The sequence below is a fragment of the Monodon monoceros genome, unplaced genomic scaffold, assembly GCF_005190385.1.
Source record: "Monodon monoceros isolate NGI ecotype Baffin Bay Population unplaced genomic scaffold, NGI_Narwhal_1 Super_Scaffold_1, whole genome shotgun sequence".
NCBI classification, from domain to species: Eukaryota; Metazoa; Chordata; class Mammalia; order Artiodactyla; family Monodontidae; genus Monodon; species Monodon monoceros.
This window is the reverse complement of record NW_021703765.1, coordinates 64,166,952-64,194,906: the sequence shown is the minus strand read 5'-3', so window position 1 is coordinate 64,194,906 and position 27,955 is coordinate 64,166,952. Positions and strand designations below refer to the sequence as shown.

At 52.9% G+C, this 27,955-nt stretch overlaps 2 protein-coding genes across 4 annotated transcripts; both read left to right on the top strand.

Annotated features, from left to right (window-relative positions):
* Positions 1–963: 963 nt before the first annotated feature.
* On the top strand, positions 964–21,465 carry LOC114895783 (SEC14-like protein 2). Of its 3 annotated transcripts, XM_029223339.1 has the most exons (13): positions 1,026–1,122; positions 1,519–1,713; positions 3,291–3,366; positions 8,052–8,095; positions 8,498–8,557; positions 8,791–8,979; positions 10,011–10,106; positions 10,274–10,334; positions 10,731–10,814; positions 14,286–14,392; positions 14,475–14,614; positions 14,762–14,931; positions 19,736–21,465. In XM_029223339.1, exons 2-13 carry the CDS (start codon positions 1,666–1,668, stop codon positions 19,864–19,866), a joined length of 1,206 nt encoding a protein of 401 aa, XP_029079172.1. In that variant the 5' UTR covers positions 1,026–1,122; positions 1,519–1,665; the 3' UTR covers positions 19,867–21,465. The 3 variants fall into 3 exon arrangements, with proteins under 3 accessions (XP_029079158.1, XP_029079166.1, XP_029079172.1); XM_029223325.1 differs by lacking the exon at positions 1,519–1,713 and having other exon boundaries at positions 964–1,122; positions 19,736–20,041; XM_029223333.1 differs by lacking the exon at positions 1,519–1,713 and having other exon boundaries at positions 1,023–1,122; positions 8,437–8,557.
* Positions 21,466–22,485: 1,020 nt separating this feature from the next.
* Positions 22,486–26,283, top strand: MTFP1 (mitochondrial fission process 1). The gene is made up of 4 exons (XM_029230459.1): positions 22,486–22,723; positions 23,494–23,621; positions 23,995–24,227; positions 25,647–26,283. Exons 1-4 carry the CDS (start codon positions 22,657–22,659, stop codon positions 25,717–25,719), a joined length of 501 nt encoding a protein of 166 aa, XP_029086292.1. The 5' UTR covers positions 22,486–22,656; the 3' UTR covers positions 25,720–26,283.
* The last annotated feature ends 1,672 nt before the right edge of the window (positions 26,284–27,955 follow it).

Genomic DNA, 27,955 nt, shown 5'->3' with positions numbered 1-27,955 from the left:
TGCATCTCCATCCCGAGGCTGAAGCCTGGCCAGGCAGGCAGCAAAGGGAAGCTCTGCAGAGCGGACAAAGGAGCGGTCACATAGGGGAACCCTGTGCTAGGCACTGCCCTGAGTGCAGGGCAAGCTATGTACATTAGCTTGCTTTATCCTCTCATGCTGACTCAGGGTCCAGATCATCCAAATCCACTTAGTGAATGAAGAAGCTTGGATTCAGAGAGGTGAAGTTGCTCCCTGAAGTCTCATAAAAACAAGGGGAAGATTTAGGATTCAAACCCAGGTCTTCTGATTCCCAGAGAGGAAGCAATCCTCCATGCCAGCTGAGGGTGCCAGCACCTTATGAGCCTCTCAGAGAGCTGCGAAGGTCAGAAGCAGAGGACAGGGCTCTTGGTGGGAAGATGGGGTCTGGGCTTCCTTACCCCCCCTCAGCCTGCCTGCCCCGAAGGGGTAGGGGAAAGGCTGTTAACACTGAAAGGCCCCAAGCTGGGTTTGCAGCAGTGGTCCAAAATCCATGGCAGGACAGGAGGAGGGCAGGGGCCCCAGAGAGAAAAGGCCAAGGCCACTGTCCTGCAGGCAGGGCGATGGCTAGACTTAGGGGTCCCCTAGTCCCCTACAGAGGCATCAGTCAAGCTTCCTCTCGTATTGGAGGGAGAGGTCCTGCACCGTGGGGACCTGATCTTAGAAGAGCTCATTAGATAGCACCTAGTTGGGGACAGTAAGGCCTAGAGAGTTCAGGTGTCTCCTCCAAGGTCACTAAGGGTGAGCTAAGGGTAAATTGGGGACTGGAACCCAGACTTCCCGTCCTTCTCATGTCTACCGGCCTCGGCCCGGGTGGGCACTCCTGCTCGCCTTCTGCTCAGGTCTCCGCTTCAGGAGGGCGGAGGGTACCCGCGTCAGACGCTCCTGCGCCCAGCGCATCTCTCCCTACTCCGCCCCTTGGGATCCTTTAAGAGGCGGGGCTTGGCTGCCAACCGCGGCCCCGGCAAAAGGCTGGGACTTTACTCTCGCGGCGGAGAACGAGTCCGTGCTCTGTCTGCTGCCGCAACCGCCGCGCCCGGAGCCTGGGCCACGATGAGCGGCAGAGTCGGCGATCTGAGCCCCAGGCAGAAGGAGGCACTGGCCAAGGTGAGCCCTCACCCCGGCCCGGCCCCGCCCCGGGCGATGGCCCCCATCCTCTGGCGGCAGCGGGCTGGGAAGGGGCTGGGTGGGGGGCGAGCGCGGGTCCGCGGCGAGCGGCGGAAGGAGCGGCAGCCACCGCACCGAGCGGTCCGCGGCCACCCCCTCCCTCGCTCCCCTCCGTCCGCCGAGGGGATCCCGGGGAAGTTTGGTCGTCCCGGCCGCAGCCGCGAGCGAGCCCTTGGCGCTGCCACCTGGGAAGAAGTGGTTGCTTGGAAGCCCACGGAGGCAGCTGAGGGCACAAAGGCAACGTTCATGCTCGGGACTGGCAGCCGGGCCCTTGGGGCAGGGGCAGGGGCAGGGCCCTAGGTTTCCTCCCATTTCCGGGAGGTTTTCCTCTTGCAGGGGCAGTGGCACGATGGAAAGGGCCGGAGGGCTTCTTAGGAGACTTGGATGGCTCCTGCTCTGGCACCAAGTCTCTCTGCGACCTTGGGCAAAACCGGTCCTTCTCTGTTCGCTCCTTGAGGAAAGGAATTGAGGAGGTTGGACCAGATGATGTGGAAAGGAGCAGCTTCAAGTGCAAAGCCTAGGATCCTACCGGTGACTGACTGGGTTGGGGCTAGTTTGAGTTGAGACCAGCCCCCCACCCCGTCCTGCAACCCAGGCCCCTCCCTCAACCCAGGCCCCTCCCGGGCTGGGGACTTGGGCTGATGCTCTTCAAAAGGCAAGGAGGTAAGCCTAGCTTTGCCTTGGCGCCTGGGCAGAGGAGGGGGCAACAGTTCCAGAGCCGGACCCTTTCCCACCAGCTGGATCTCCCCTGCTGCCCTTGGGGAGAGAGGGAAGGTTGGCTGTTCTTGGAGCTGGAGCTGTTTGGGTCCAGTCTTAGGTCTGGAGCCTCCACAGCAGTTTTCCATTGCTGAGAAAGTGGTGGAGGGGGTGGGTGGTAGGTGTCTTCTGCCGTGGTAGTGGGGCAGAGGCTCCAGTCCCATGGAGGCCTTGCCCCAGGCTGGGCCTCCCCATCCCAGGGAGGCCGGGTAGGGAGGTTTCAGATTTTACTGCTGACCTGCAGGGGAAGTCAGGCAGAGAAGGGATTAGGTGGTGATTAAACTAGATATCAGGGGCTGGGTAGTGTCCTTGGTAAGGGGTGGCTTCATGCCAGTCTCCCTGGGGGTCTGGGAGCTGTTTGGGGGATGGGATGGTTTGAGTCCCTGGCTGACCTAGGCAAGGGGCAGAGGTGGCAGGTCCTCATTGATCCTCTCTGTGGCTGCCCTGTAGGGTCACTGACTAGGGAAAGGTGAGTGGCTGGGAGCAGGAGGCTTGGGGACAGCACAGCACATGGGGGCATGCTCACCTGCAGGGTAATGAGCAGTTGGAGGGGGCGTGGCCATCCTTGGGGTCACTGTCCAGCTCTCTTGTTTGGCACTCCCTACACTTTCCCCCATCATGGCTTCTGGCTGGAACTGTTCCCTCCACCTGGATTGCCCTCCTTCCTCCTCCTGCTGCCTTTGGAGTCCTTCAAGCCCAGCTCAAATGTCATTTTTTATATGAAGTAGTGTGAGACCACCCTCTTCCTGGCCCCAGTCAGCATCAAACTCTTCCTTCCCTCTGCTCCCTGGACACATTGCTCACCATTCCATTACTAAGGGGACAGGCCATGGTGGAAAGAGTGCAGGCTCTGGCCTGGGACAGACCGGGGTTTGCATCCCAGCTCTGCTGATTACTAGCTGTCGACCTTGGGCATGTTACTTGGCCTCTCTGAGCTCTAATTACTTCATCTGTAAAATGGGAGCAGTAACATCTCTAGAAGAATGAATAAGCACCGAGGTCGGTGCTGGGCACACGAGGAATGCTTGGTAAACTTACGCTTTTGCTGTGACACACCCCAGAGTGTCTACTGTGGCGGTTAGCTGGGGGCAGTTCTGCCCAGCCATCACACTGGAGCGTGTAAGTGCGCACAGCCAGGCAGGGGCAGTGTCTTACTCCCTTCTCACCTCCTCCTGCTACTCAGCTCCCACCAGCATGACTGACAGAGTGTCTCACGCTGCTCAGGTGCTCAGCCAGTGTCTGCAGAGTTGACCCGTGCTGAGCAGGAGTCCAGCAAAAACCTCTATGGAGAGTCCCGGGCAGAGGGCGGTCAGGGTGGGACCTGCTACTCACCCAGCTGCCTCTCCCTACAGTTTCGGGAGAATGTCCAGGATGTGCTGCCCACTCTGCCGAATCCAGATGACTATTTTCTCCTGCGCTGGCTCCGAGGTGAGGAAAAAGGGGCTGCGGGATGCTGGGGCAGGGGCTTGGGCTGGGGAACAGAATAGCACCCTCTGGAAACCCTGCCCCAGGCAATCTCAGAATCTGGAGTATTCAACCTTCAGAACCAAAAGCGTTCTTGGCAATGATATAACCTCAACCCTCCTGTTGGATAGATAACGACACTGAGGCTCAGAGAGGTGAGGTAACTTGCCCCAAGTCGCACAGTGTTGAACTGCAGGCAGGGAGAGGACTAGAGCCAGGTCAGCTGACTCCCAGCCCGGTGCCCTTTCCATCCACTCGATGAATCTACTCTGCCAATGGATGTGGGGAAACAGGTTGAGGAAAAGCCAAGAAAGGCCCCAAGCTTGTGGGAAGTTGGAGGCAGAGCCAAGCTTAGAACCAGAGTCTTGGCCCGTGGGAGAGACTGGCCCTCTCTGTGGCAGCTTGAAGGAGGGGCAGAATGCACAGGGAACACGGTGGGTAGGGTTCAGCCTGACCTAGGTTAACAAAACTCCCCTCAAGCCATCATCTGGCTCCATGGCCCTGAGATCCATTCCAGCTCTGCCCTGGCCTGGCTCTGGTACCTGGTCCAGGGGTGAACATCTGTCCGAGGCTCCTCTCTGGGAGAGCTGGATGAGACAGGGTGCCCTGCCTATGGCAAGATGGGACATGAGAGTGCTATGCCCATGATGATGCAGTGTACACGTTTCTACTAGCATCAGGGTCAGACTCAACCCCATGTTGCAACTCCTGAAATCCTTCCGTTCTTTTCTTTCTCCTCCTCTCCTGTGATTCAAGTCATGTGCCACCCTCTCTGGTTCTTGTGACACACTTTTTTTTTGGCTTTGTAGAAACTTTAGTGCCAGACATAGAAATAATAGAGAAAATTCCTCTGTGTTAGATTAGCAGAGATTAAATCGTGATAACAGAATCAGAGCCCAAAATATTAAAGTATAAGTCATGGCCAATTACTTATTTATAGACACAGACACACACATGTATACCCTGCGAGTCTTGGGACAGGGGAAGAGATGTATTTTCCTTTTCTGTCCAGAAACTGAATAGAGCTGGCACACTCTTGAGAGGCTGATAGCTAGCAGGCCCCCCAGAGCAGGCCCTGTGTGCCTCTGAAAGTGCCACTTGCCCTTTTCCCTCTAAAAAGCTGTGAACTCCCCCCACCCCACCCACTCAGAGAGGGTGGAGAGGCAGCAAAGAGGCGGCGGTGGAGTCAGTCCAGAGCTGGAGGACATTTTGGCCCAGCCTTTGCTGAAGGGCTGTAGCTGGAAGGGGGCGGGTGGGGAGAGTGGGCAGACAGCGCTGCATTAAAGGGCCAGCTGCAAGATGATCAAACAAACTACCCAGCTACTGTGAGGTGGGGGAAGTGTGGTTTCAGAGAGCTGTTGAATTGAACAGCTTCGCAGCTCTTTTTTTATCTGAGAGACGGCTGGCCTGGGGCCCTGGTTTCCCAGGCACCCCAACTCCCCAGTCCTGGGATAACCCCTCTCTTTGCAGGAATATAGAAGAGTGCAGTTATCCTCATTTGCCAGATGAGAAAACTGAGGCTCAGAGAGGAGAGGGCACTTAGCTGAGGGCACACAGCTAATGTGAAGCAGAATCAGGGCAGAAACCTAGGGCCCCTGATTCCCAGGCCATCATCCTCTCCAGTAAGCCACAGCTGCCTCCTGAAACCAAGCTCTGCCTCTTCAAACCAAGGAAATATCTCCTCTGCACTTTATTTGTGCCTCACATTTCCCTGGGCAGGAGCTCGGGCCTGGTCAGACTCTACTGTGAATTTCAATTAGGGTTTTTGTTGCCTTGCTTTTCTTTTCTTTTCTGTTTTTGCCACGCCGCACAGCTTGCGGGATTTTAGTTCCCTGACCAGAGATTGAACCTGGGCCCTCGGCAGTGAAAGCTCGAAAGCTCGGTGTCCTAACCACTGGACCACCAGGGAATTCCCCCTTTTTTTTTTTTTTTTTTTTTAGAGAAACCTTTTCTTTTTCTCCTTTTCATCTAAAGGAAACATTTGCAAGGCACATGCCAGCCGAATGTCGTCTAATCTAGGTGTGAGTGAGCACTGGGTTCTTCCCTTTCTCGAGTGAGCACTGGGTTCCTCCCTTCCCCCGACACAGGCTTGGCTTTCTGCTGGGCCCCAGGCCCGAAAGCACGCACACAGATCACTGCCTCCCCCTGAGTGGGCCTGAGCTCTGGGCACCCCAGCGAGGGGGCTCAGATGGCAAGATAAAACGAGGAGGTGGAGGAAACCTGTGAGCCTGGCAGAGCAGGTCTGAGTCTCTTTGTTTTCCAGGACAGGAAGAGATCAAATAAGAACCCAGGACAGCTTGCTCCCAGGCCGGCCTCTCTGGCAGTGCCCTAAGCCATGCTTTGAGCTGCCCCTGACCAGGGCGGCAGGAGCCCTGGAGAGGCATCAGGCCGGTACTGCCAGGGGCAATGGAAACTCGGGGAGGGCCCTAAAAGACCCTGGAGGTTGGACCCCAGCAGCTAAAGGTTAACTGGAGAGCCTCCCTGAGATAAGGGGGCTCGAAGTTCACCACCACTCCTGTTCCCAAGGAAGATGACTCTCCTCACAGTTGGGCGTGTCCCTCCCATGGAGGATTCCCACTTTCAGGTCCAGCTGGGCTACCCCAACATGATAGCATGGTGCCTTGCATCTTCCAAGTGTTTCTAGCTCACTGGATGATTTGGCCAGAGATGTGCAGTATCTTGTCCAAGGTCAAACAGGAAGAAGGTGGAAGGGCTGAGATGCAAACCCAGATTATATTCCTCTGAAAGCTGCCCCCTGCTGCTACAATGGCATGTGAAGGGTGACCATGAGAAGGAACTTCCCAAGCGGGAAGGCTGCTCATTTCTGCAAACATGTGTCTAGCACACATGACAGGGTATGGCATTGGTCAAATCTCTTGTCGCATCCTTGGGTGCAGGAGAGTGGACTGCATTTCAGGGCAGCAGAGTCAGGGAATGTGCTCGGCCACTCCTGAAGAGCAGTGATTAAGGGGCTGGTGACAGTCCAGAGGGCAGCCTGTCTGGCCCAGGTTCCAGGGCTGTCAGCAGATCTGGATGTCAATCAGACCCACAGAGGACATGCAGCTGGGAGGGACAGTTCATAGGTCAAATGGCAAAATTGGTCAGAATCTGGATCTCAGAAACTCTTTAAAAGATGAAATGCAGGGGCTTCCCTTATGGCGCAGTGGTTAAGAATCCGCCTGCCAATGCAGGGGACATGGGTTCGAGCCCTAGTCTGGGAAGATGACGCATGCCGTGGAGCAACTAAGCCCGTGCGCCACAACTACTGAGCCTGCGCTCTAGAGCCCGTGAGCCGCAACTACTGAGCCCGTGTCCCACCACTACTGAAGCCCGTGTGCCTAGAGCCCGCGCTCCACAACAAGAGAAGCCACGACAATGAGAAGCCTGCGCACCACAATGAAGAGTAGCCCCTGCTCACTGCAACCAGAGAAAAGCCTGCCTGCAGCAATGAAGACCCAACACAGCCAAAAATTTTAAAATTAAAAAAAAAAAAAGATGAAATGCAGCTGGCCATAACAAGATGAAATCTGATAGGGATAGATCCAGAAAACCACCTCTCAACCTATGGGGTAGAGGCTTCATAAGCAGCACAGGTGAAAAGGATTTGGGGGTTTCAATTGACTGTAAGCTTCGCCTGAGTTAAGGGCCTGGCCTGTTGCCGAGAAAGTTCTTAGGCTTAATTGGAGAAGGGTAGGCAACACCTGTGCTCTGGACCACACACTTCAAGAGGGGCACTGGCAAACTGGAAAACATCCAAAGGGAAGTTGATGGACTTGAAACCAAGCTTTGAAGGATGGTTAAAGGATCCATGGACGGGCAGCATGATAGCAGGGAGCACTTAGGGTGGCAGCACAGAATTTGCGAGTATTGGAAAGGTGGTCACGTGGCTGAGGAAGCACCCCCACCCCTCCTCTCTGAATGTCTCTGTAGAGGGTCTCTGCTCAGTACAATAGTGAGGGCTGTGTGCAAATGGCAGCTTGGATTGTTTGGGAGCAGATGGCCTTGGCGGGCAGGGAGGTCTTTGTGTTCAAGTTTGAGCAGGACAGCATGTCAGGGTTTGTACATGAAATAGAGTTGAGCCAGGTGAACTCTAATTCTGAAACTTTCTGGGAACCCTGGGAGGACGAGGGCACTCTGTGTCCCCCTGGGGTATGCATGGGTCCTTTGAGGATATGGCAAGGTTGACTGGAGGCTCATCTCCCCTCCATCCTACTGGAATGTTCTGCCAGTCCTGCCCCAGATTATGCGGCAGCTGTATTCATCTTTGAACTGCAGGTCAAGCTCTCAGGACTGGATGTTAGACCATGGAGGAGATTAACTTTGTGGAAGGAGAAGGGTAAATGATAAGGGGGCCCAGGGTTTGCTTTCCCTGACAGGAGATAAGACCCTTCACCTGATTGCATCCACTAGGGTAAAACTCTTTTGACCCTGAACTTGCAATGCTGCCCCCACCTGCCCTGAACCTTGACCTGCTTTCCCCACAAGCCCAGGGGCTGTGATGCTCTAGAAGCAGTGAATGTCCTCACATTAGCTTCTATATGTGGGGTGATCTGAGAGTCAGCGGGCGTTCCCGCACAGGAGCAGGGAAATCTTCCCATCCTTGGCGCCCAGGCTGCTATCCTAACCCTGACCATGTTTCCCTGTTATAGCAAGAAGCTTTGACCTGCAGAAGTCTGAGGCCATGCTCCGGAAGGTGAGACCCATTTGGCTCCGAAGCCCACTGTTGCCTCCATTTCTGCCCATCAGAATCACGCCGTGCTTGGACTTCTGTCCACCCCCTCCCACCCCGATCACCGCCTGTGGCTTATGTGACATATCTGAGTATTAGCCGACCGGTACTGCCTTATCCTCCAGGACAAAGTGCATTCCCTTCCCTGGAAACAGAGCTTTCATAGTTCTGGGCCAGCCAAGAATTACAATCTGTTCTGCTGAGATCTCTGAAATAGGCACTTCCTTCTTTTCCATTCCTGCTGGTTGCCTTCTCGTGACTTACCTGTGGTCCGGTGGTCTGTTCGTGCTGTCACCCATTGCTAGATGCCTGTTAAGGACCACCCCCTCCCCGCCCTGCTTTTTTAAAGCCCTCGTGTGTTTGCAGCATGTGGAGGTCCGAAAGCAAAAGGACATTGACAACATCATGAGCTGGCAGCCTCCAGAGGTGAGAACAGATTATCCCGCCCCACACCACGTGAGGTCTGTTAGACCCATGATCTGTATGCTGGGTCTATGGGACTGGGACCCTCAGAGGAAAGGTCTGACAATGCCAAGTCATTGAATGAGTATCCATTGGCACCCAGGGGCGGATGAACCCAGAGGAAGTCCCTGGACACCGGGAAGGTGTGGCTGCCCGGGGCCTGCTGACCAGGCGCCCCCATCTCTGTCTGGGCCCAGGTGGTCCAACAGTATCTCTCAGGGGGCATGTGCGGCTACGACCTGGATGGCTGCCCCATCTGGTACGACATCATTGGACCTCTGGATGCCAAGGGTCTGCTCCTCTCAGCCACCAAACAGGACTTGGTCAAGACCAAGATGCGGGACTGCGAGCTGCTTCTGCGGGAGTGCGCCTGCCAGACCGAAAAGGTGAGGGGACCAGCACGGCTGAAGAGGAGTTACGCCCGGTGGAGGTGGTCACGCAGAAGTGTGGGTGTCACACGTGGCTTTAAGGGCAGCTTTAGGCCCTGATGTTTAGATTTCATAGTGAAACTGCAGTTTTAGGGACTGATCTATGTTACTGAATTTTTATTTTTCCAAGTAAGGACTTAGAAAACACTAACCAGCTATTATTGCCATAATTAACCCACCAAACTATAGGGACGGCATTGTCTCAGAATAAAGGGCCGTCCTTTAATTGAGTAAAGTTTAGCTTCATAGAAAACATGCTACGTTATCATTACTTTTCTTGCTTTATCTGGGCACCAGAGGAATCCTTGTCAGGGACCACCCTATCCTTGGACAAGTATTTGAGTGCCGCTGGTGTCAGTGAGCTCAGATTCTGTGCTTCCCTAACTCTGAATTCAGACAAAGCTAAGGACAGCTGATTCTCTTACTGGAATAAGACTGAAGAGCGAGGCAGAGCTGCCATGGTCCTTCCCCCTGCGCTCCTCCTCAGCAGTCGTAAAGATCCAGTGAGACCATGTGATACGTTTGGGGACATTTCAACAGTGTCATCCACATTCACTGAGAACCCAGTGTGCGCAGAGGCCCTGTGGGGCTGGGCACGCAGAGAAGCGTTAGAGATGCACCTTAAGGGCTTAGGTTGGATAGAGAGCATCTGTGCCTGCGAGATGAGTGGCTGCACGGGGTGCAGAGGACGAGGGGGGCCACCAGGTCAAACTGCAGAACAGAAGCGACTTCAGATGTAATCTAAGTTCACCCAGCTGTTTACTGGATGAGAACACGGAGATCTAAACGGGAAGGGTGACTTGTCTAGGCCACAGTTCCGGCCTGGGGTAATTATCTCGATTTGGAAAACCCTAGGTACGGCCCTGCTGGATCTGGCTGCAGTATGGGCGCAGGGTACGATCAGCACTTTCCCTGAACCGGGGTGGGCTTCTGTGTGTGTTGTGTGTGGGGCAGCCTGATGTGACTTTCTGCTCCTCTGTCCCCTGCAGACGGGGAACAAGATAGAGACCATCACCCTGATTTATGACTGTGAGGGGCTTGGTCTCAAACATCTCTGGAAGCCAGCTGTGGAGGCCTATGGAGAGGTGAAGGCCAGGGCTCGGGGGTGGTGGAGGGTGAGAGGTGAGGGTCGGGGGATGGGTTGGGAGGGTGGGTCCCGCTGCTAGGAGGCCCTGTGGGGTGGGGGAAGCCAGAGGAAGAAGGGCCTCCCTCCCTGGCACAGAGTTCTGAGCCCACTGGATTCTTTCCACAGTTTCTCTGCATGTTTGAGGAAAATTACCCCGAAACACTGAAGCGTCTTTTTGTCATTAAAGGTAAGTTGGCAACTACCTGTGATGCAGCCCAATGGGAAAGAGGGGCCAAAAATATTACTGGGACAGATTAAGGAGAGTGAAATAGAGTGAGCCGAAGTCGGGGGTGGAGGGTGGGGTCTTAGGACCTGTTCAGAAGACCGACCCATGATGTACACAGACCACTTTGTAATTCACAAAGCTTTTAGTATTCGTTACCTCCTTCGAGCCACCGAGCCCCGTGAGAAAGGAAGACCATCCCCCCTGTACAGACAGGAAAGCTGAGCCTCACATAGCGCTGCCTGTGTGGGCTCCACAGCACCAGGGAGTGCATGGCCACACACTGGGGGCTATGGTGGACACTGTTAGGGACAGAGTGGGGACTGCTCCTGGCCTCACATGGCCTGGTCTCTGTTCCAGCCCCCAAGCTGTTTCCTGTGGCCTATAACCTCATCAAACCCTTCCTGAGTGAGGACACTCGTAAGAAGATCATGGTCCTGGGGGGTGAGTAGCCCAGACCCTCCTCCGCTCCACGGCATGGCTGCAGCCCCGCTGGGGATGGCGTTAGAGAGCCAGAGCTGCCGGGGCGAAGGCTCCCTCTGCTGGTTTGGGAGCAGTGGGACCCAGGAGCAGGCTGGGCCGGAGCAAGGGGCTTCCTGTCTGTTTTCCTAAGAACTCTTTCTCTCAGACACTCTGGGGAAATTCAAAGATGAATGGAATGCCAGTCCTTGTCCTCAATAAGCTTGCAGTCAAACAGGAGACTTTTAAGAGAAAGCTAGGACACAAACTAGAAAAGGCATAGATGGACTTCCCTGGTGGCACAGTGGTTAAGAATCCACCTGCCAATGCAGGGGACACGGGTTCGAGCCCTGGTCCAGGAAGATCCCACATGCCATGGAGCAACTAAGCCCGTGCGCCACAACTACTGAGCCTGCGCTCTAGAGCCTGCGAGCCACAATTACTGAGCCCGCACGCCACAACTACTGAAGCCCGCGTGCCTAGAGCCCATGCTCCGCAACAAGAGAAGCCACCGCAATGAGAAGCCCTCGCACTGCAACGAAGAGTAGCCTCTGCTCACCGCAACTAGAGAAATCCCACGTGCAGCAAGAAAGACCCAATGTAGCCAAAAAATAAATAAAATTCCTTTGAAAAAAAGAAAAGGCATAGATGCAGCAGAGAAGGGAGGTCACAGGAGCAGAGGTTGCTTTCAGTTGAGGGCAAGTACGCGTGGATTCATTGGATGGGCACCTGCTGTGTGCCCGGCCCTGGACTAGGTAGGTGTCAAGGCCACAAAGGTAAGACAGAGTCCCTTGAAGAGCTTGTGGCCTCTCGGAGAAGGGAGACACAAACAGATGTATATCAGCGCAAGATGTTACGTGTAAAAGAGAGGAGTTGAAAAGCCCATGGGAACACTGAGCAGGGGCACTCACCCCGCCCAGCCTGGGGAGGGGGCGATGCCTCCCTCACCTGCGAGCTATGGAATGAGTAGGGTAGCCAGGTGAAGCAAGGCAGGAAGCTGTTGGGCAGAAAGAAGAACAATGAGCAAAGACCTTACACACCATGGCACGGGCAGCTGAAGAGGGCGCACGGCAGGGTGTGTGAGAGATGACGTGGAGAGGGAGCCAGGTGCCAGGAGCTGGGTCACAGAGAATCCAGGGCACTGTGTCGGGAAGCTGGGACACAACTCCACAGGCCACTGGGCACCAGAGAGGAGTTCCTGAGCCGGGGCAGGGGGTGGGGTACAGGACCTGATTCTCAGGACAGATACCAGTTTGTATACCGCGGCCACAGCCCACGCACCAGGTGTTGCAAGCCTGAGCCACGGCGGGGGCTGTAGGGACGGAGAGGAGAGGGTGGATTTCAGACTTTCGTAGGAAGTGGAACAGCAGAACTCAATTGACTGGATGTAGGAAGGGAGGAAGAGAAATCTAGAATGGCTCCCTGGTATCTGGCATGAGTGACAGCATTGCAGTCATTCTGATGCAGTTAGTTCCACTGGGGAATAATACAGTCAGAAGGAAAGGCTTGAAGTTGAGTTCTAGGAGTCTGTGAGGTGTACACATGTTGGGGATGCCTGGGCCTGAAGCTTAGCAGCAAACTCCAGTCTGGAGATTTGGAGTTTTAGATAGAGACAGCAGCTAAAACCTTGAGAGGAGGTAAGACTGCCCACAGAACAGAGGCTGAAGCCTGGGGAATATCCAGGCTCAAGGGCATGAAGAGAAAGAGGAGCCCACCAGGGAGTGAAGAAGCGATTGAGAGGTTGGCGGGGAAGCGAGCAGACAAACACTGGATAGGCAGGGCAGCAGGAGAACATCAGGGGACGAGGGGAAGCCAGCAAGGAAGACCCATGGGAATCAAGCCAGCCAGAGACAGGCAGGAGTCGAGTTTGGCTGGAGCGTGATGTGGGGTGGTGGGAGAAAAGCCTAGAAAGGGAGATTGGGACTGGCTCGTGGACGGCTTAATGCCACCTGTGGAGTTGAACTGGGGGTAGGGAATTCTGAAGGTTTCTGAATGTTCACCTTCAGGCACCACATTGAAAGTGGAGGTTTTCCAAATGTGCGCTGAGCCTGGGTGTGGTGCAAAGCAGTCTGGAAAGCACAGGACTTCTGCGTGCTGGTCCTGGCTCTAGTGCAACAAATTCTGTCCTTGTAGCCTCAGTTCCTCTCTGTGAGATGGGAAGAATCCTCCTGGCCTTATTCCAACCCTCCAGCTGAACTGGGTGAAGAAACAACGTCTGAGGAAAAGGCTCTAATGATTTTTGGCTTTTCTGTGGCTGCCACCCACCATGAGCATGAGCCAGTTCGGTTTCCTGGCAGCGGGGCTGCAGAGGAGGTTCAGTCAGTTCCCCCACCCACACCTGAAACCCTTTCAACCAAACCCGCCTCGGGCTGGGAAGGTACCGGATCTTCAATAGAGGAGGGGAGAAATTCACCCTGGGCTGGTCACTGGTACTCAGCACAGATTAAAGCACCCCTGGAGTTGCATGGTCTCAAGTCCCTAGAAATCTGAAGGCTGGGAGACCCTGGACCATCCCTGTGGGTTTACAGGCAGCACCAGCCACAGAGGATGCTCGGTGGTACCCTGTGACCTGGAGCTGCTCTCTATATCTGGTCTCTGTCGTCAGCATGGAAAGGTTTCCATCCAGTATCAAAATATTGTCCTTGGCTGATACTTGTTTAGGAATCTGGCAGAGAAATGGATCTCAGCCTTGGTTGCACTTGAGGCAAACTCTCCTAGTCAGGAAAGGGCTTGGTTATTTAAAGAAAAAAAAAAAAAACCAAATCACTGGTAGCCAAACAGCCTACAAAACAAGAGAAGTGAAACTGTGGCTGGGGTAAAGCCAAGGGAGCCCATTTAAGGGGTCGGTCTACAGTGATGCATTCATTCAATAAATCACGAGTGAGCACAGTAGGTGACAGTGGTCATGCCCTCACGCTCAGTCTAACTAGGGCAGATCATGTTGACTGCCCTCCTGCCTGCCACATGCGCTGTTCCCTCTGCGTGGAATGCCCTCTCCTTCTTTCTTTGTTCCCTCCTGCTTGCACTTCAAATATTTGTATCCCCTCTTCCTGGGAGTGATAATACACTCTCATACAGGTACGGCATTTTACAGTTTACAACAAACACCCTCTCAAGTACTTAGTTCACTTCACTCCCACCATAACCTTGCAGGGCAGGAGGAACTAGGCTCAGAATGAAGTGATTTATTTGCCTCAGGTCGCTTCGCTGGCCAGAGGCAGTGGGGACAGGACCTCTGTCTCCTGCTTCCTGGTCCAGAACAGGGCAGTCATCTGGGTGACAGCTCCTCTTGAACCCCCGGAAGAGCTGTGCGCACATCCTGTGCTCCCAATGCCCATGTTTTGTGTGCAGGGGCAGACAGGTTTTTTCTGCCTCTTTTGTGTAGACTGCCAGGGCTGTGATGAACTCCTGCCCTGGTGGTGATCCTTTTCTCTCCTTCCTTCCCTCTCCTGCCAGCAAACTGGAAGGAGGTTTTACTGAAATATGTCAGCCCTGACCAGCTGCCTGTGGAGTATGGGGGCACCATGACTGACCCTGATGGAGACCCCAAGTGTAAATCCAAGGTATGGGCTGCCAGGGGCCGGAGGTGACCAGGGACACCTGGCTCAAATGCACATTCCAGCTCACTCCGTGTTCTGCTTCTAGATCAACTATGGGGGTGACATCCCCAAGAAGTATTACGTGCGAGACCAGGTGAAACAGCGGTACGAACACAGTGTGCAGATTTCCCGGGGCTCCTCCCACCAAGTGGAGTATGAAATTCTCTTTCCAGGCTGCGTCCTCAGGTAGGGTTCTGGACCCTTCCAGGAGACCTGAGCCTTCTGGCCATAGGTGCTGGCGGTGGGCTGGGGTGGGAGAAGCCCTGGTGGCAGGACCCCAGAGAGGGAACATGCAGACGGAATCATGTCTAAGTGGGTGGGTGTCCCCTGCAGGTGGCAGTTCATGTCGGATGGTTCGGACATCGGTTTTGGGATTTTCCTGAAGACCAAAATGGGGGAGCGGCAGAGGGCAGGGGAGATGACAGAGGTGCTTGCCAACCAGAGGTACAATGCCCACCTGGTCCCTGAGGATGGGACCCTCACCTGCAGCGATCCTGGCATCTGTAAGTCTCTCTGTCTTGGCTCGAAGCCCCTGCTCTAGCTGTTTGCCCGGGAGGTCCCTCTTTCTCCATGGATTTAAGTTCTCACACTGTTAGAACTAGAAGTGGAGCTCCATCAGTTTCAACCTCTCTTGCATAGGTGAGGAAACCTAGGCCTGGAGAGGTGAGCTGACAGGCTCAAGGTGACCTGGTCCAGGTGTAACTGGGGCTGTGACTGCCACTAGACATTTCCTGGAGATGCGCCCTCCCCAGACATCAGAGAGGCAGAACACGTTACGTAGGTGTAGGGATCACAGGGTGAGCAGAGTGCTGACAAACCTAGCCTTGACTCTGCTGAACTTCACTCATCTCCAAGTTGATCAAAAAATGGCCACAGAACATGAACAGGAAGTTTACCCAAGAGGAATAAGAATGGCAAATAGACATTTGAAAAGGTGTTTAACCTCACTTAGCTTTGCAATATCGATTAAATTCCCTTTGATTCAGCAATTCTACCTCTGGAAATTTATTGTACAGAAATATTTACACAAAAACACAAAGATATAGGTACATGGATGTTCCTAGCAGTTTGGGAAACTGATAATAAACTAAATGGCCTTAAGAAGGTCTTGTTAAATAAATTATGGTCCATCCATATAATGGAATACAGTATATGCATTAAAGAGAATAAACTGACATATAAGATGTCTGATACATGTTAAAAAAAAATAAAGCATAGACTTAGCATATATAGTGTATACTCACTTTGGCTAAAAAAGGTCAAAAGAATTCTGGGGTTGGCCGCTTTCACCTTCTGAGATGGCCCACACTCTGTCTGTGGAGTGTGTTTCTCTAAATAAATTCACTTCTTACCTATCAAAAAAAAAAAAAGAGAATTCTGGGGACTCTGCTAATGCTAATGGTGGTAGGAAGCTTATAGAGGGCTTTCGTTTCTTTATACTGGCCCTGCAAATACAGTTTATGTTACAAAGAACATGTACTATATTTATAAGCAGAAAAATCACATACACACACACACAAAACCCCCATCAAATCTCCAGTTTCCCCTCTGTCTGAGCCAAGGGGCCAGGCATGGAAAATCAGTGACAGCAAGGGCTTTGTCATCAAGCTGAGACGGACTTGACCACTGACTAGTCCTTAGGCAAGTGACTTGGCCTCCCTGAGCTTCAGTTTCCTGATTGCTACAATGGGGATCAAATTCTCTACCTCATAGGGACACCTGATGATGAAATGCGATCAGGTCTGTGCAGCACTTAGCGTAATGCCTGCCACGCAGCACTCAGCGCACTGTGGCCACCATTATTATCATTAGGGCAAAACCTGGGGGAGAAGGGCCACTGGGGAGATAGTGCCAGAGATGGGAGAAGCCCTGCGCCCTGTTTTCATGGCAGCACTGCCAGAAGTCTGAACTAGCCCCACAGATGTCTTGGCCTCTGTACTTGTCCACACCATTGCCCCAACCTCAGGTCCTGTGTCCTCCCCCACAGCCCAAGCAACCTCAGACTCCACCGCCCCCTCCTCACATATACTCTGTGGTCTGGCCCCCCAGGGAGAAGTATTCTTGTTAGTGAGCTGTCCGGTCCTGAGGGAGAAGGCGGTATACTGTGTGCTTCATCAAGAACAAGGCTTAGCACCAGCCCAGACACTGTCATCCTCAGAGCATAAAGCATTCTGTACATATAAGCTTGAATTTCTCTTTTAAAGGACAGGGAAGCTGAGGTATAGAGAGGGGATGTTATCTCTCCCACAGCGTAGCCTGCATAGACACCAAGAAACGGAGACAGGAGAGAATCCTAGGGTCCCGGTACAGGATCTCGTGACCATAGACTACCCTAGAGATGATCATGTGACAGAGGAGAGAGTGGGGTCCCAGACCTGGGAAGTAATTTACCCAAACTCAGCAGAGACCAAACCGTTTTCCAGCGCTGCCCACTACCTCTCTGTAGTACCATGAACCCTTTAACATAATCAGGCTTAGCTTTGCAAATCCCAAATTATAGTTCCCCTTGGATACATTCCCAGATGGAATGTTTATCTGCTCGTGAGGCCTTGACTGGGAGATTCCACTTTTTTTTCTCCCAACTAATATTTCCTGAGGTCCTGAGTGTAGAGTACTCTTCTAGGAAAGAAAAAGATTCAGAAAAAAAGATCTGGAGCGTGCAATGTGGTCTAGAAGAGCTGAAGCACTGTAGGAAGGTTAAACAGCCCCTCTAGGCACCAGAAGACCCGGTTTCTGAGTCCAGCTTTGCCAGTAACTCTCCGAGTGTCTCTAATTAGATTTTGCTCTCTTTTTCCTTAAAATGAGGGGAGTAGGCTACAGCAGATCTTAATCTGGGGTCTATGATTCTAAATCTTTAGTGATTTAGATCTTTAAAGACAGTGATTCTAAATCTTTAAAGACCAAACACCTCCCTTTTATAATAAGTGGTGTCTAATGTCCCCTTTACTACTCTGAAATGAAATTCATAGATATTATAACCACCTACACACATAATTAAAAAGTCAATATACTCTCCTATCTGGAATATAAAAGAGAAATAAAAGGACGCTAAGAATATATATGTTTTCTCAATACATAAATGAGAGGGCACAGTTACCCCCAGCTCCTCCTCTCTTCAGAATGGTGACTTTCCCATTGGGAACCACTGCCCCAGAGGGTCCATGATGGGCTCCATGGGATCTGAAATTGTATGCTTTCATCAGATTCTCAGGGGGGTCAGTTCCCCAACAAAAGTGAAGGAGCCCCAGCCTGGAGGATCTCTGGGGCCTCTACAAGTCTGTGAGTACATGATTAGTGTCAAAATGAACCACTTCCCTCGGGCCTGGGCGTCACAACAGCCCCTTCCTTGTTTCTGAGGGCAGAACATCATGCTAGGCAGAGTCATCTCAATCCTGATGCTTGGTCCAAGGAGCTCAAAGACTTCTTCTCTAGCATGACTGACTCTGGTTGCTAAGGCTCTGTCATCCAGGTCAGAGAGGAAGCTTCCCTCTTTCCAGAGGCACCACTGGTCCTGAAAGACCTCTGGCTCAGAGAGAAAATCAATGACTATTACTCACTTCACACCATGAAGAAAAGGGTGAGTGGTGTGTCTACCCTCAGTCTAAAACTATGCATTTTATCCAGGGGCAGAAAAGGGGAAAGGTTAAATCTCAGGATTAAATGCACAGGGTTTTTTTGGCTGGGAAAAGTTAGCGAAGACCAGGATAGGAAAGGGGCAGAGCTAGTGTTTTTGTTTTCCCACTCTGTTCTTTGGAAGGGGTGTTTGACTGGAATGGAAAAACTTCTCAAAAAAAGAAGGGTTAGATTAAAAGCAGTCTGTTCCTTGGCCAAGGGTTGGAAGCCTTTTCTGCCAACTGCATGCCCATTTTCTCTCCCCAGAGGAAACCACTAACAGATCTTGTGTATTATCCTACCAAATATTTTCCATCCCTTTAGAAGCATTATGTGTTTCCATAATATACAGGACATGTGCCCACCCATATACATTCATAGGAATTATATATGTTATTCAGTGTATATTTGAAGGAATTTTGAAATTGTAAAACTTGTCAATGTAGGTAGACCAAGTAACAAAGCCAAAAAAAATTTTTTTTACATATATTAACAAAAATGTTAGAAATGGTTTACAAATTGTTCTGCAACTTGCTTTTTTTAGCCTAAGGATATATTGTCACTAGTTTCCCCAGTCACTTCTATGAAGCTCACCTCTTTCTTTTTATACAGAATAGTATTTCAATAAAAACTTTTAAAGCAATTCTTCTTTGAACATTTTAGTTTTCCTCATCTTTTATTACTACAAATAGGCGTGTATTGAGCATCTTTGTCCATTTATCTTTCTGTGGGATAAGTTTCTGGTTCAAAAGTTTGCATATTTTGGGCTTCCCTGGTGGCGCAGTGGTTGAGAATCTGCCTGCTAATGCAGGGGACACGGGTTTGAGCCCTGGTCTGGCAGGATCCCACATGCCGTGGAGCAACTAGGCCCATAAGCCACAACTACTGAGCCTGTGCATCTGGAGCCTGTGCTCTGCAACAAGAGAGGCCGCGATAGTGAGAGGCCCGCGCACCGCGATGAAGAGTGGCCCCCACTTGCCACAACTAGAGAAAGCCCTTGCACAGAAACGAAGACCCAACACAGCAAAAATAAATAAATAAATTACGAAACTCCTACCCCCAACATCTTCTTTAAAAAAAAAAAAAAGTTTGCATATTTTACCTTTTGTCAGAAACTGAACAGGATTAGGCTTTCTAGGGCCCACGTCAGGCAGCAATGCAGGCCAGAGGGAAATTCCAGCTCCATCCCTTCCTCACTGTGTGACACAGTGACTTTCTTTTTATATAACACAGTACTAATGCTGAACTCAAGAGTTATTGTGAATAATATATATAGATTGCCATACCAGTATTGAGTCACATAAATAGCTGTTGTTACCATTACTATTATTATTATTATAATAACTACTGCTGCAACTAATTCTACTCCCTCCTTTCAAGACCCAGTTCAAGCTCTAACTCCTTTAAAAAGCCTTTCACATGATTTCAGTCTACAGAGCCCCCTCGTTCCAAGCTGTTACAGACGTGACTGTCTCTGCCACTCATCTGGCACTTGGCATGTTCTGTCTTATATATTTTTCTCTTCATGAACATATTGTAACCCAGCTAGACTAGGTTTCAGAAGGTGAAGGACCATTGCTTATGCTACCTTCAGCCTCATTACCTACCACACTGCCTTGCTCAGTCAACCAAAATCACTGTGTCTAAGCTCTTTGTCAGAATTGCCTGAATGTCTGTTTTTTCCCCTCCTCTCAGATGTCCTGCGGTTTGACAACACCTACAGCTTCATTCATGCAAAGAAGGTCAGTTTCACCGTGGAGGTCCTGCTTCCAGACAAAGCCTCAGAAGAGAAGATGAAACAGCTGGGGACAGTCACCCCAAAGTAACGCCTCCTCCCACAGCAGGCCTGGCTCCCTCAGCGTCTCCCTGTCAGTTTCTATCCCTTGTAGCAGTCATTTCCCCAGCACTCTGACGCCCAAAGAAACTGGGCTAGAAGAAAGACCTCGGGGCTGGATCTGGGGAGCCTTCATTTCAGAATTAGGAAGAGGGAGACTAGCTGGAGTGGGCCTCCTTGCCTCTCAAATTACTAAGGAGTCCCCAGGGGCTGGGCACCGTGACAGCATCTGTCTTATAAGCTGTGCCAACTTCACCTGTCCAGTGACAGATGAGACAGGAAGAGGGGAACCATGGGGTGGCAGGGAGGAAATTAGGAAAAAGGGGAGAAATTGAGACCTAACACTTCAGGGAAGCCAGCTGCAGGGGAGGAACTTGCTCCCAAATGAACATGTAAGTCTAGATCATAATGAGGAATAGCAAGGTAGCCGGTTGCTAGAGTTATGGTGGGGGTCTGAGGCTCTTCTGAACATTCTACCCAGGCTAGGATCTTTTGGCTTTTCCCAAGTCTTGGGAGGGGGCCCGAGTCAGCATAGGTCTTCCCTTTCAAGGGTAGACAGGCAGGCCTCTCCCTCACCTCGAGGAATCCAGCAGTTCCTGGGTCCCACTGGCTGCCTCTTTAATTACTAATGATTGTCAGTGACTCAGAGCTTCCTGGGACAGTGAGCTTTGGTACCCAGCCACTGTCCTTCAGTGCAAACAAAGCACAGGGAAGTTACCTCCAGGGATCCCAGCTCCGTGAAGGGCCAGGGAGGCTGGCGGTGGGTGTGAGTCCTGAAGCTTCCACCCCTCAGAAACCCAGGCCCTGACCCATCCTGGGAAGATGGTCTGGCCAAGCTGAGGGAGCAGGAGTCAGGGGCAAGGCTGGAACTGACAGGAGGCCCCGAGGCCGCATGGGTCCCAGCCAGACCCCTCAGGAGGATATCCTGACCTTGGTTTACAGCGCTCTGTTAGGAAAAGTAACCAATGAATAAAGAACGTTCAGCGCGCAGGGCGTGGAAGTCAGCGCCTTCCGCCTCGCTCCTCACAGTTACTCACACACGCAAACTTCCGCCGCGGGGTGCCAGCTTCTCCCCTTCAATAAGCGGAGCGCATGCGCAGAAGCCATCTGCTAGTCTCCTTCCGTGCGCTGACGGCGTCCTGACGGCCTGCTCGCCCCCTGATTGGCCCAGCCGGTGGGCCGTCTTCCGCCATTTTTGCTAAGGGCACTAAGGGTGCACCTGACCATCTTAACGGTCAGGACGGAGACCCCGCCCAACTCGGGCTTCTCAGAGCGCGCCAAATAGTGCGGGTCTGGCAAGCGCGCGCGGCGCCTGCGGTGGGCCTGGATTGGGAGGGTCACGGAGAAGCGACGATCACGTGGCTTTAGGGACCGTCTCCTAATTCCGCGCAGGCACTGCCAGTGTTTCAGGGGTTGAGGATCGCTGAGTCGCGATCCCAGCTTCCTGCGAGATCCCAGCTGACCTGGCTGCCCTACATGATCCTACAGTGATGAAGACTCCCAGGGCTGAAACCAGAGACCTCAACAGGGAGGCTGTGACCTTTATTTGATGATAATAAAGCTAATTCTTTAATGAGCGCCTCCTGGGTACCAGGCAACAGCCCTGTGTTTATCGCCTTATTGCAAGGATTCAAGGAATTAATACATTCAGAGCGCATACATAGAAAGCCTGGTACAAGTGTACGCTCAGTAAATCTTGGCTACTCTTGTTTCTTACAGGCGTGGCTGACAGTTCATAGGCGGCACAATTAGCATTTGAACCCAGGACTGCCTGTCTTTAAAGGCTGGGCCTTTGCTCGCTGGTACCCCCAAAGGATTCACAGAGCTTTAGTGAAGTGCACTTATTCCTCACATGGGTAAACTGAGGTGCAGCAGGGGAAGAGTTTACTCTTTAGTAATCAACAACCCCACGTCCTCTCATTCTGTTCTCATTTCCCTGAAGTCTTGTACCCCAACCCTGTTTCCCTGGCCTCATTCGTTCATTCGTGGTCCTACCCCGAAGAGGCTCGGTCCAGTTAGACTCCAGTGCTTGATAGATGAGCATGGGGTAGGGACTCCTAAGAGTCCAAGCATCCACATCACCAGGGTTCTCACCATTCGCTCCCCCAGCCTCATTTACTCAGCTCACCTTAGGAGCAAGGGAACTGGAGCTGCACTGCCAGGAGTCAAATGCCGGCCTCACTACTCAGCAGTTATATGTCCTGGGAAAGTGATCTATTAATATTTTTCCTGTGTCTCTATTACTCATCGGTAAAAGGGGGGGGGCGGTGTCCCAGGCTGGTGGGAGGGTTTAAAGAAGTAATCCATCTAGAGTCTTTAGCCAATGGTCTGGCTGGTAGTAAACTCAATAAATAACGACTGTATAATTAATCTTCGAAACAGTCCCAGGACTGAACCAGTCCTGTTCCCCAATTAACAAATGAATAAAGTGAGGCACAGAGAAGTTACAGGCTCTTGCCCGAGGTCACAGAGCCAAGAAGTGTAGCATCCCGTATTTGAACCTCCGTCTCTTTGGTTCCAACACTACAGCCAGTGCTGGAAGAGGATCGCGCCAACCGCTCGACTCCACAGAAAACGTGAAGAAAATTAAGCTGTAAAACTCAAACCTGGGAGAGGGGCTCCGGTGCGCGGGGGGAATTTGCAGACGCTCCCTGCTGGCGGGGACTACATGACCTGTGCGGGGACCTTCGGCTCGGCCCGTCCCGCCGCTGCGAACGGGAGTGCTGGTGGAAGCCGAGGCGGTAGTACACGCTGCAGCGACTGAGGCCAAGGAGGAAGCGCCATGTCCGAGCCGCCCCCGCGGGGGGCCGAGCGCGACCTTTTCCGGGACACGTGGGTGCGGTACCTGGGTGAGCGCGGGGCAGGGGGACAGCGACCCCTACACCACGTGTCTGGGGAAGCAGGGGTTGCCAGACGCCGGTCAGGGACCTGGAGAAGGTGGGAGGATCTTAGTTCTCATTTAGCCAGGGAAGAGACTGGGCTCAGAGAGGGTTCTGAACTTGCTCAAGGTCACACAGCTCTGGTATTCCCAGCCCCGCCCTCGGGGTTTCTGCTGGTCAGACTCCCAGGTGGAAGCCGCAGCTCTGCTAGGAGGATGGAACCAGGTGATCGGATCGCCTTCTGTGGCATGCCTGGCACAGGCTGTGGAGTCAGGGCATCTGGACTCTCATCTTGGCTCCTCACTGGCTCTGAGCCTGTTTCCTCCTCAGCAAAAAGGGATGAACGCAGGGTCTCGCTCATTGGGTGGTAATTGTAAGGGCAGAATGAGATAAAGTACATAAAGGCCTGGCATATGGTGAGCCCCTAGTCAGTGGGGCTGCCTTTAGTCTCTCTCACTGCCTGTTCAGCCATCAGCTCAGATGCTTCTAGAACCCAGGCTGTGAAGGCAAGTGAGTGATGAGAAAGGTGTCTGCGCTCAGCTCTTCCACGAGGGGAGAATTGGGGTGGGCATCATGAGTGCCATTTTATAGGCTGGGAAACTGAGGCTCAAAGGGGTAAAATCACTTGTCTAAGGTCACCCAGCTACTGCTCAGCAGAATGAGATAAAAACCAGCTCACTCAAGTGCTCCCTTGTGGAACAACCCAAAGGCTCAGGAATTAAATATCCCCTCCCCACCAGGCTACGCCAATGAGGTGGGGGAGGCCTTCCGCTCCCTGGTGCCTGTATCTGTCGTGTGGCTGAGCTACGGTGTGTCCAGCTCCTACGTGCTGGCTGATGCCATTGACAAGGGCAAGAAAGCGAGAGACGTGAGTGTTAACCTGCCCCTCAACCCCCCACCCCCGTCCACTCCCCTTGTGGTCAGTCCACAGGCTTGCATGTGGTTAAGTCCCTCTGGGACAGTCCGGTCCCCACAACCTGGCCTGGTGGACTCCATACCCCGGTACCGTTTGTAGCATAGTGCACCCTGTCCCCAGCGCAGGTGACGTAGTCTATATCCTAGTCCTGGATATGAGTGAGTCCACCCTCAGCCCTGAATTGGTGGAGTCCAGAACCCAACACTAGCGTGGCTCTGTCCCCAACCCCCTTCACTTCCCTCTCCCTGGTCCAGCCTCATGCCCCTTGTCCACAGGGTTTCCCACCTCTGCCTCTGCTGGATTAAATGTCTCTTGTTCCTGCCAGGTGCCAAGCCCTGAGGCAGGCCGCAGCACCAGGGTGACCGTGGCCGTGGTGGACACCTTCGTGTGGCAGGCTCTGGCCTCTGTGGCCATCCCAGGCTTCACTATCAACCGTGTGTGTGCTGCCTCTCTCTATATCCTGGGCACTGCTACCCGCTGGCCTCTGGCTGTCCGCAAGTGGACCACCACCGCACTGGGACTACTGGCCATCCCCATCATCATCCACCCCATCGACAGGTGGGTGCTCCTCCCAGCCCCAGGGATCATCCACCCTACAGGCGGGGATAACCTTTGAGAGGTGTGGGGGTGTATCCACTTTTCACAGAACAGTTGTAGCGGAGGCAGGGCTGGCACTTGGGGCTCCTGAGGTAGAAAGGACAGTCTAGGCTCTTGTCATATGATCTGGCAGGTACTTTGGCTATAAAGGTAGGAGGTGCTATGAGAGTATGGGACGCAGGACAAGTAAATTCCCAGAAAGAAAACTCAGTGTTAGAAAACCACCAGAGGTAGGCAGGAACAGGTGCACCCTGGAAGGGTTGGGTTTTGAGAAGTTTTGGTGACAGAAGCCCAACTGAAACTGGATTAAGTAAAATAGGAATTGATTGTTTCACATAACCGAAAAGTACAGAGTTATGCTACCTGGAGGCGTGGCTGGATCCAAGCACTCAACTGATGTTATTAGGGGTCTGGGTCTCTCTGCTGGCCTTCTCCCCCCGCCCCACCCCGTGTTGGCTTCAGTCACTTTCCCTTCATGGGAACAGAGATGGCTCCCAGCAGCTCCCAGCTCCCCTCCCCCCAGCTTAGCAAGCCCCATAGGAAGCTTCTTTTTTTTAATTTTTTTTTTTTTTTTTTTTTTTTCGGTACACGGGCCTCTCTCTGTTGTGGCGTCTCCCGTTGCGGAGCACAGGCTCCGGATGCGCAGGCTCAGCGGCCATGGCTCATGGGCCCAGCCACTCTGCAGCATGTGGGATCTTCCCGGACCGAGTCACGAACCCACGTCCCCTGCATCGGCAGGCGGACTCTTAACCACTGAGCCACCAGGGAAACCCTTTTAATTTTTTTTGATGTGGACCATTTTTAAAGTCTTTATTGAATTTGTTACAGTATTGCTTCTGTTTTATGTTTTTTATGTTTTGGTCTTTGGCCGCGAGGCATGTGGGATCTTAGCTCCCCCACCAGGGATCAAACCTTCATCCCCTGCGTTGGAAGGTGAAGTTTTAATCATTGGACTGCTGGGGAAGTCCCCCCATAGGAAGCTTCTTAATAGTGACAGCAAAAATCCCAAGGAAGGCTGTCATTGGTCCATACTGGACTGGGTGCCCATCCCTGAGCCAGCTTCCCTTTTCCGACTGGCCCGGCTTGGGTCATGTGCCTTCCCTTAGAACCAGAGATGGGGCCAACCCAACTAGACAAACATAGAGTGCGAGGAGTCGTCTTTCTCCTCAGGAACATAGCTGACCTTGAGGTCCTGTGTGAGTCTTTTACCCTCTCTGTGCCTCAGTTTTCCCAACTGAATAAAGAGAGGGTGATGGCTGACACCAGGATGGCACTTGTGTCCTGCATCCAGGAGTCCCTTTCTTAGCCCTGACCTCCTGCCTCCCATTCCCCCATTAGCACCCCTTGGTTGCCTGCTCATGACCCTCCATTGCCCCACAGGTCAGTGGACTTCCTCCTGGACTCCAGCCTGCGCAAGCTCTACCCCTCTGTGGAGAAGCCCAGTTCCTCCTGACCCCACCCCAGTACCTGGCCCGTGGGTTGGCCCACTCCCTGCTCTGTTCCAACTCCCTCCTCCTGCCAGGGGTTGCGGATGCCTGGCTCTCTGGGGTCCGAGGCCCTGGCACCTGAATGGGTTTAAGCTGGACGGAAACTGAGAGACAAAGACCTCAGAGCAGCAGCTGCAGTGACTCACAGACAGGACCTGAACCCCATCTGCTTCCATGGAATCTGTGATACTGAGTTGGACTGGACTGTGAGTGGGCCCAGCCCTGTCTTTTGACAGGACAATAACATACTCCCATGGAGGGTAAGGAGACTAAGGCCCAGACAAGGCAAGGAATATGGCCAAGTTCACTTGGCAAGCTGGGGACCTACAGGATTCCCAGCGGCTCGGCCGGGTCACCCCATGGCAGTGTGGCTGACGGAGGAGCAGCAGGCACTTGGAGAAACGCAGGAGTACACTACTGGGGACCCCGAGGACTGATTCTCTGGCGGCAGCCCCTTCCTGATGCAGGGGCTGCTGGGGTCTGGCTGGAAGGCAGCACAGCCCCCGGTCCAATAAATCCTCAAGAAGTTGTTTTCTCCTTTTCTGTTGGGGATGAGCAGGGATGTGGTAATGGGGAGCAGGGCTGGGGGCCCTCAGAGGTGGAGGCCGATGTCTCTGGCAATGCATCACTCACAGTGGCTAGCACTGGGCCTGTCTGGTACCTCCCCACCCATCAGTGCCCCCCCTGCAGATGCCTGGGGTTCCACCGTGGTGCTGCCAGTCTCCTTTGAGGTAGGCATTGCCCTCTTTCTGCAAGCCTCCTAAAATAACACCGCTGGGAGGGGATCCTGTTGGGCAGATACCACCTGAGCCTGACTACAGCTCACTCTTCCCTTAGTTCACCCCCTCAAGGTAGCCTCTGACTCCCTAGAGCTGGCTTGGGAGCCTCCTCTGGGCTTCCTCCATGACTGTGCTGATAGCCTGTAGCGATCTTGGCCTCTCCCTCTGTGAGCTCCTATGCCCAGGGCCTGCAGCTATCCTGGAAGCTGCAGCCCCAACTCTCCCCTAGGTCCCTGCACATATCAGCCATGTGGCTTTGAGCCAGCGGGAATTTCAGTGGTCTCTCGGTGAAGTAGGGCTAAGATAGACTCCCCCAACCAGCTTGTGAGAGCTGAAGTGGGAGGTCCAAAGCAGCTGGCACAGAATGGGCAGCACAGTCCTGCTTCTGCACTGAACCCTCCAGGGTAGGGTTGCCAGACATAGCAAATAAAATAACAGGGTGAGCGATTAAATTTTGTCTGATTTAAACAACAAGCAATACTTGAGTATAAGTATGTCCCTAATATTGCATGGAACATATATACACTGAAAAGTTCTTCATTGTTTATCTGAAATTGAAATTGAACTGGGCATCCTGTATTTTATCTGCAACTCTACTCTGGGGGGCCATGCATGGAGCTGGAATGCCTCCCCCAAACACCCCAGCCCTGTAGAGGTGGGAAACACTCTCTCCAGCCTGTCTCTTTCCTGGGCAGGGGATGAGGGACAGTTTTTAGTGACTAGGCTAACTCGTATTATCCCATTTGATGGGTGGGAAACAGGTGCAGAGAGGTGAATGGACCGGAGGTGGCAGAGCCGGGTGTAATATGAAATTGCTTTCCTGGAGCCTGAGAGGATGAGGCAGACCCCTGCTGGGATTGGGTGGGGGGAGATGTCTTTTCCCACCCCGGGGGCCTGGTGGCCTTTGACCTGGGGCATGCTGGGAGTTGGGTCCCCCAGTGGCCAGCTTCATGCAATGCTCAGGACCACCACAAGGAGGCAGCACCTCCAAACGTGCCCACCTTGGCTGGTTAAAACCACCTCCAGGTCATTGAGAAGAATATGTGTTATTGAACCGCTCCTAGTGGGCCAGGTTCCATGCTAAGCGCTTCCTGTGTTGAGGCTCATTTACTCTTCTTTTTTTCTTTTTTTAATACACTTATTTATTTTTGGCTGTGTTGGGTCTTCGTTGCAGCGCGCAGGCTTTTTTCTAGTTGTGGCGAGCAGGGGCTACTCTTCGTTGCGGTGGCTTTTCTTTGTTGCAGAGCACGGACTCTAGGTGCGTGAGCTTCAGTAGTTGTGGCACGTGGGCTCAGTAGTTGTGGCACGTGGGCTCAGTAGTTGTGGCTCGCGGGCTCTAGAGCACAGCCTCAGTTGTGGCGCACGGGCTTAGTTGCTCTGCGGCATGTGGGATCTTCCCAGACCAGGGCTTGAACCCGTGTCC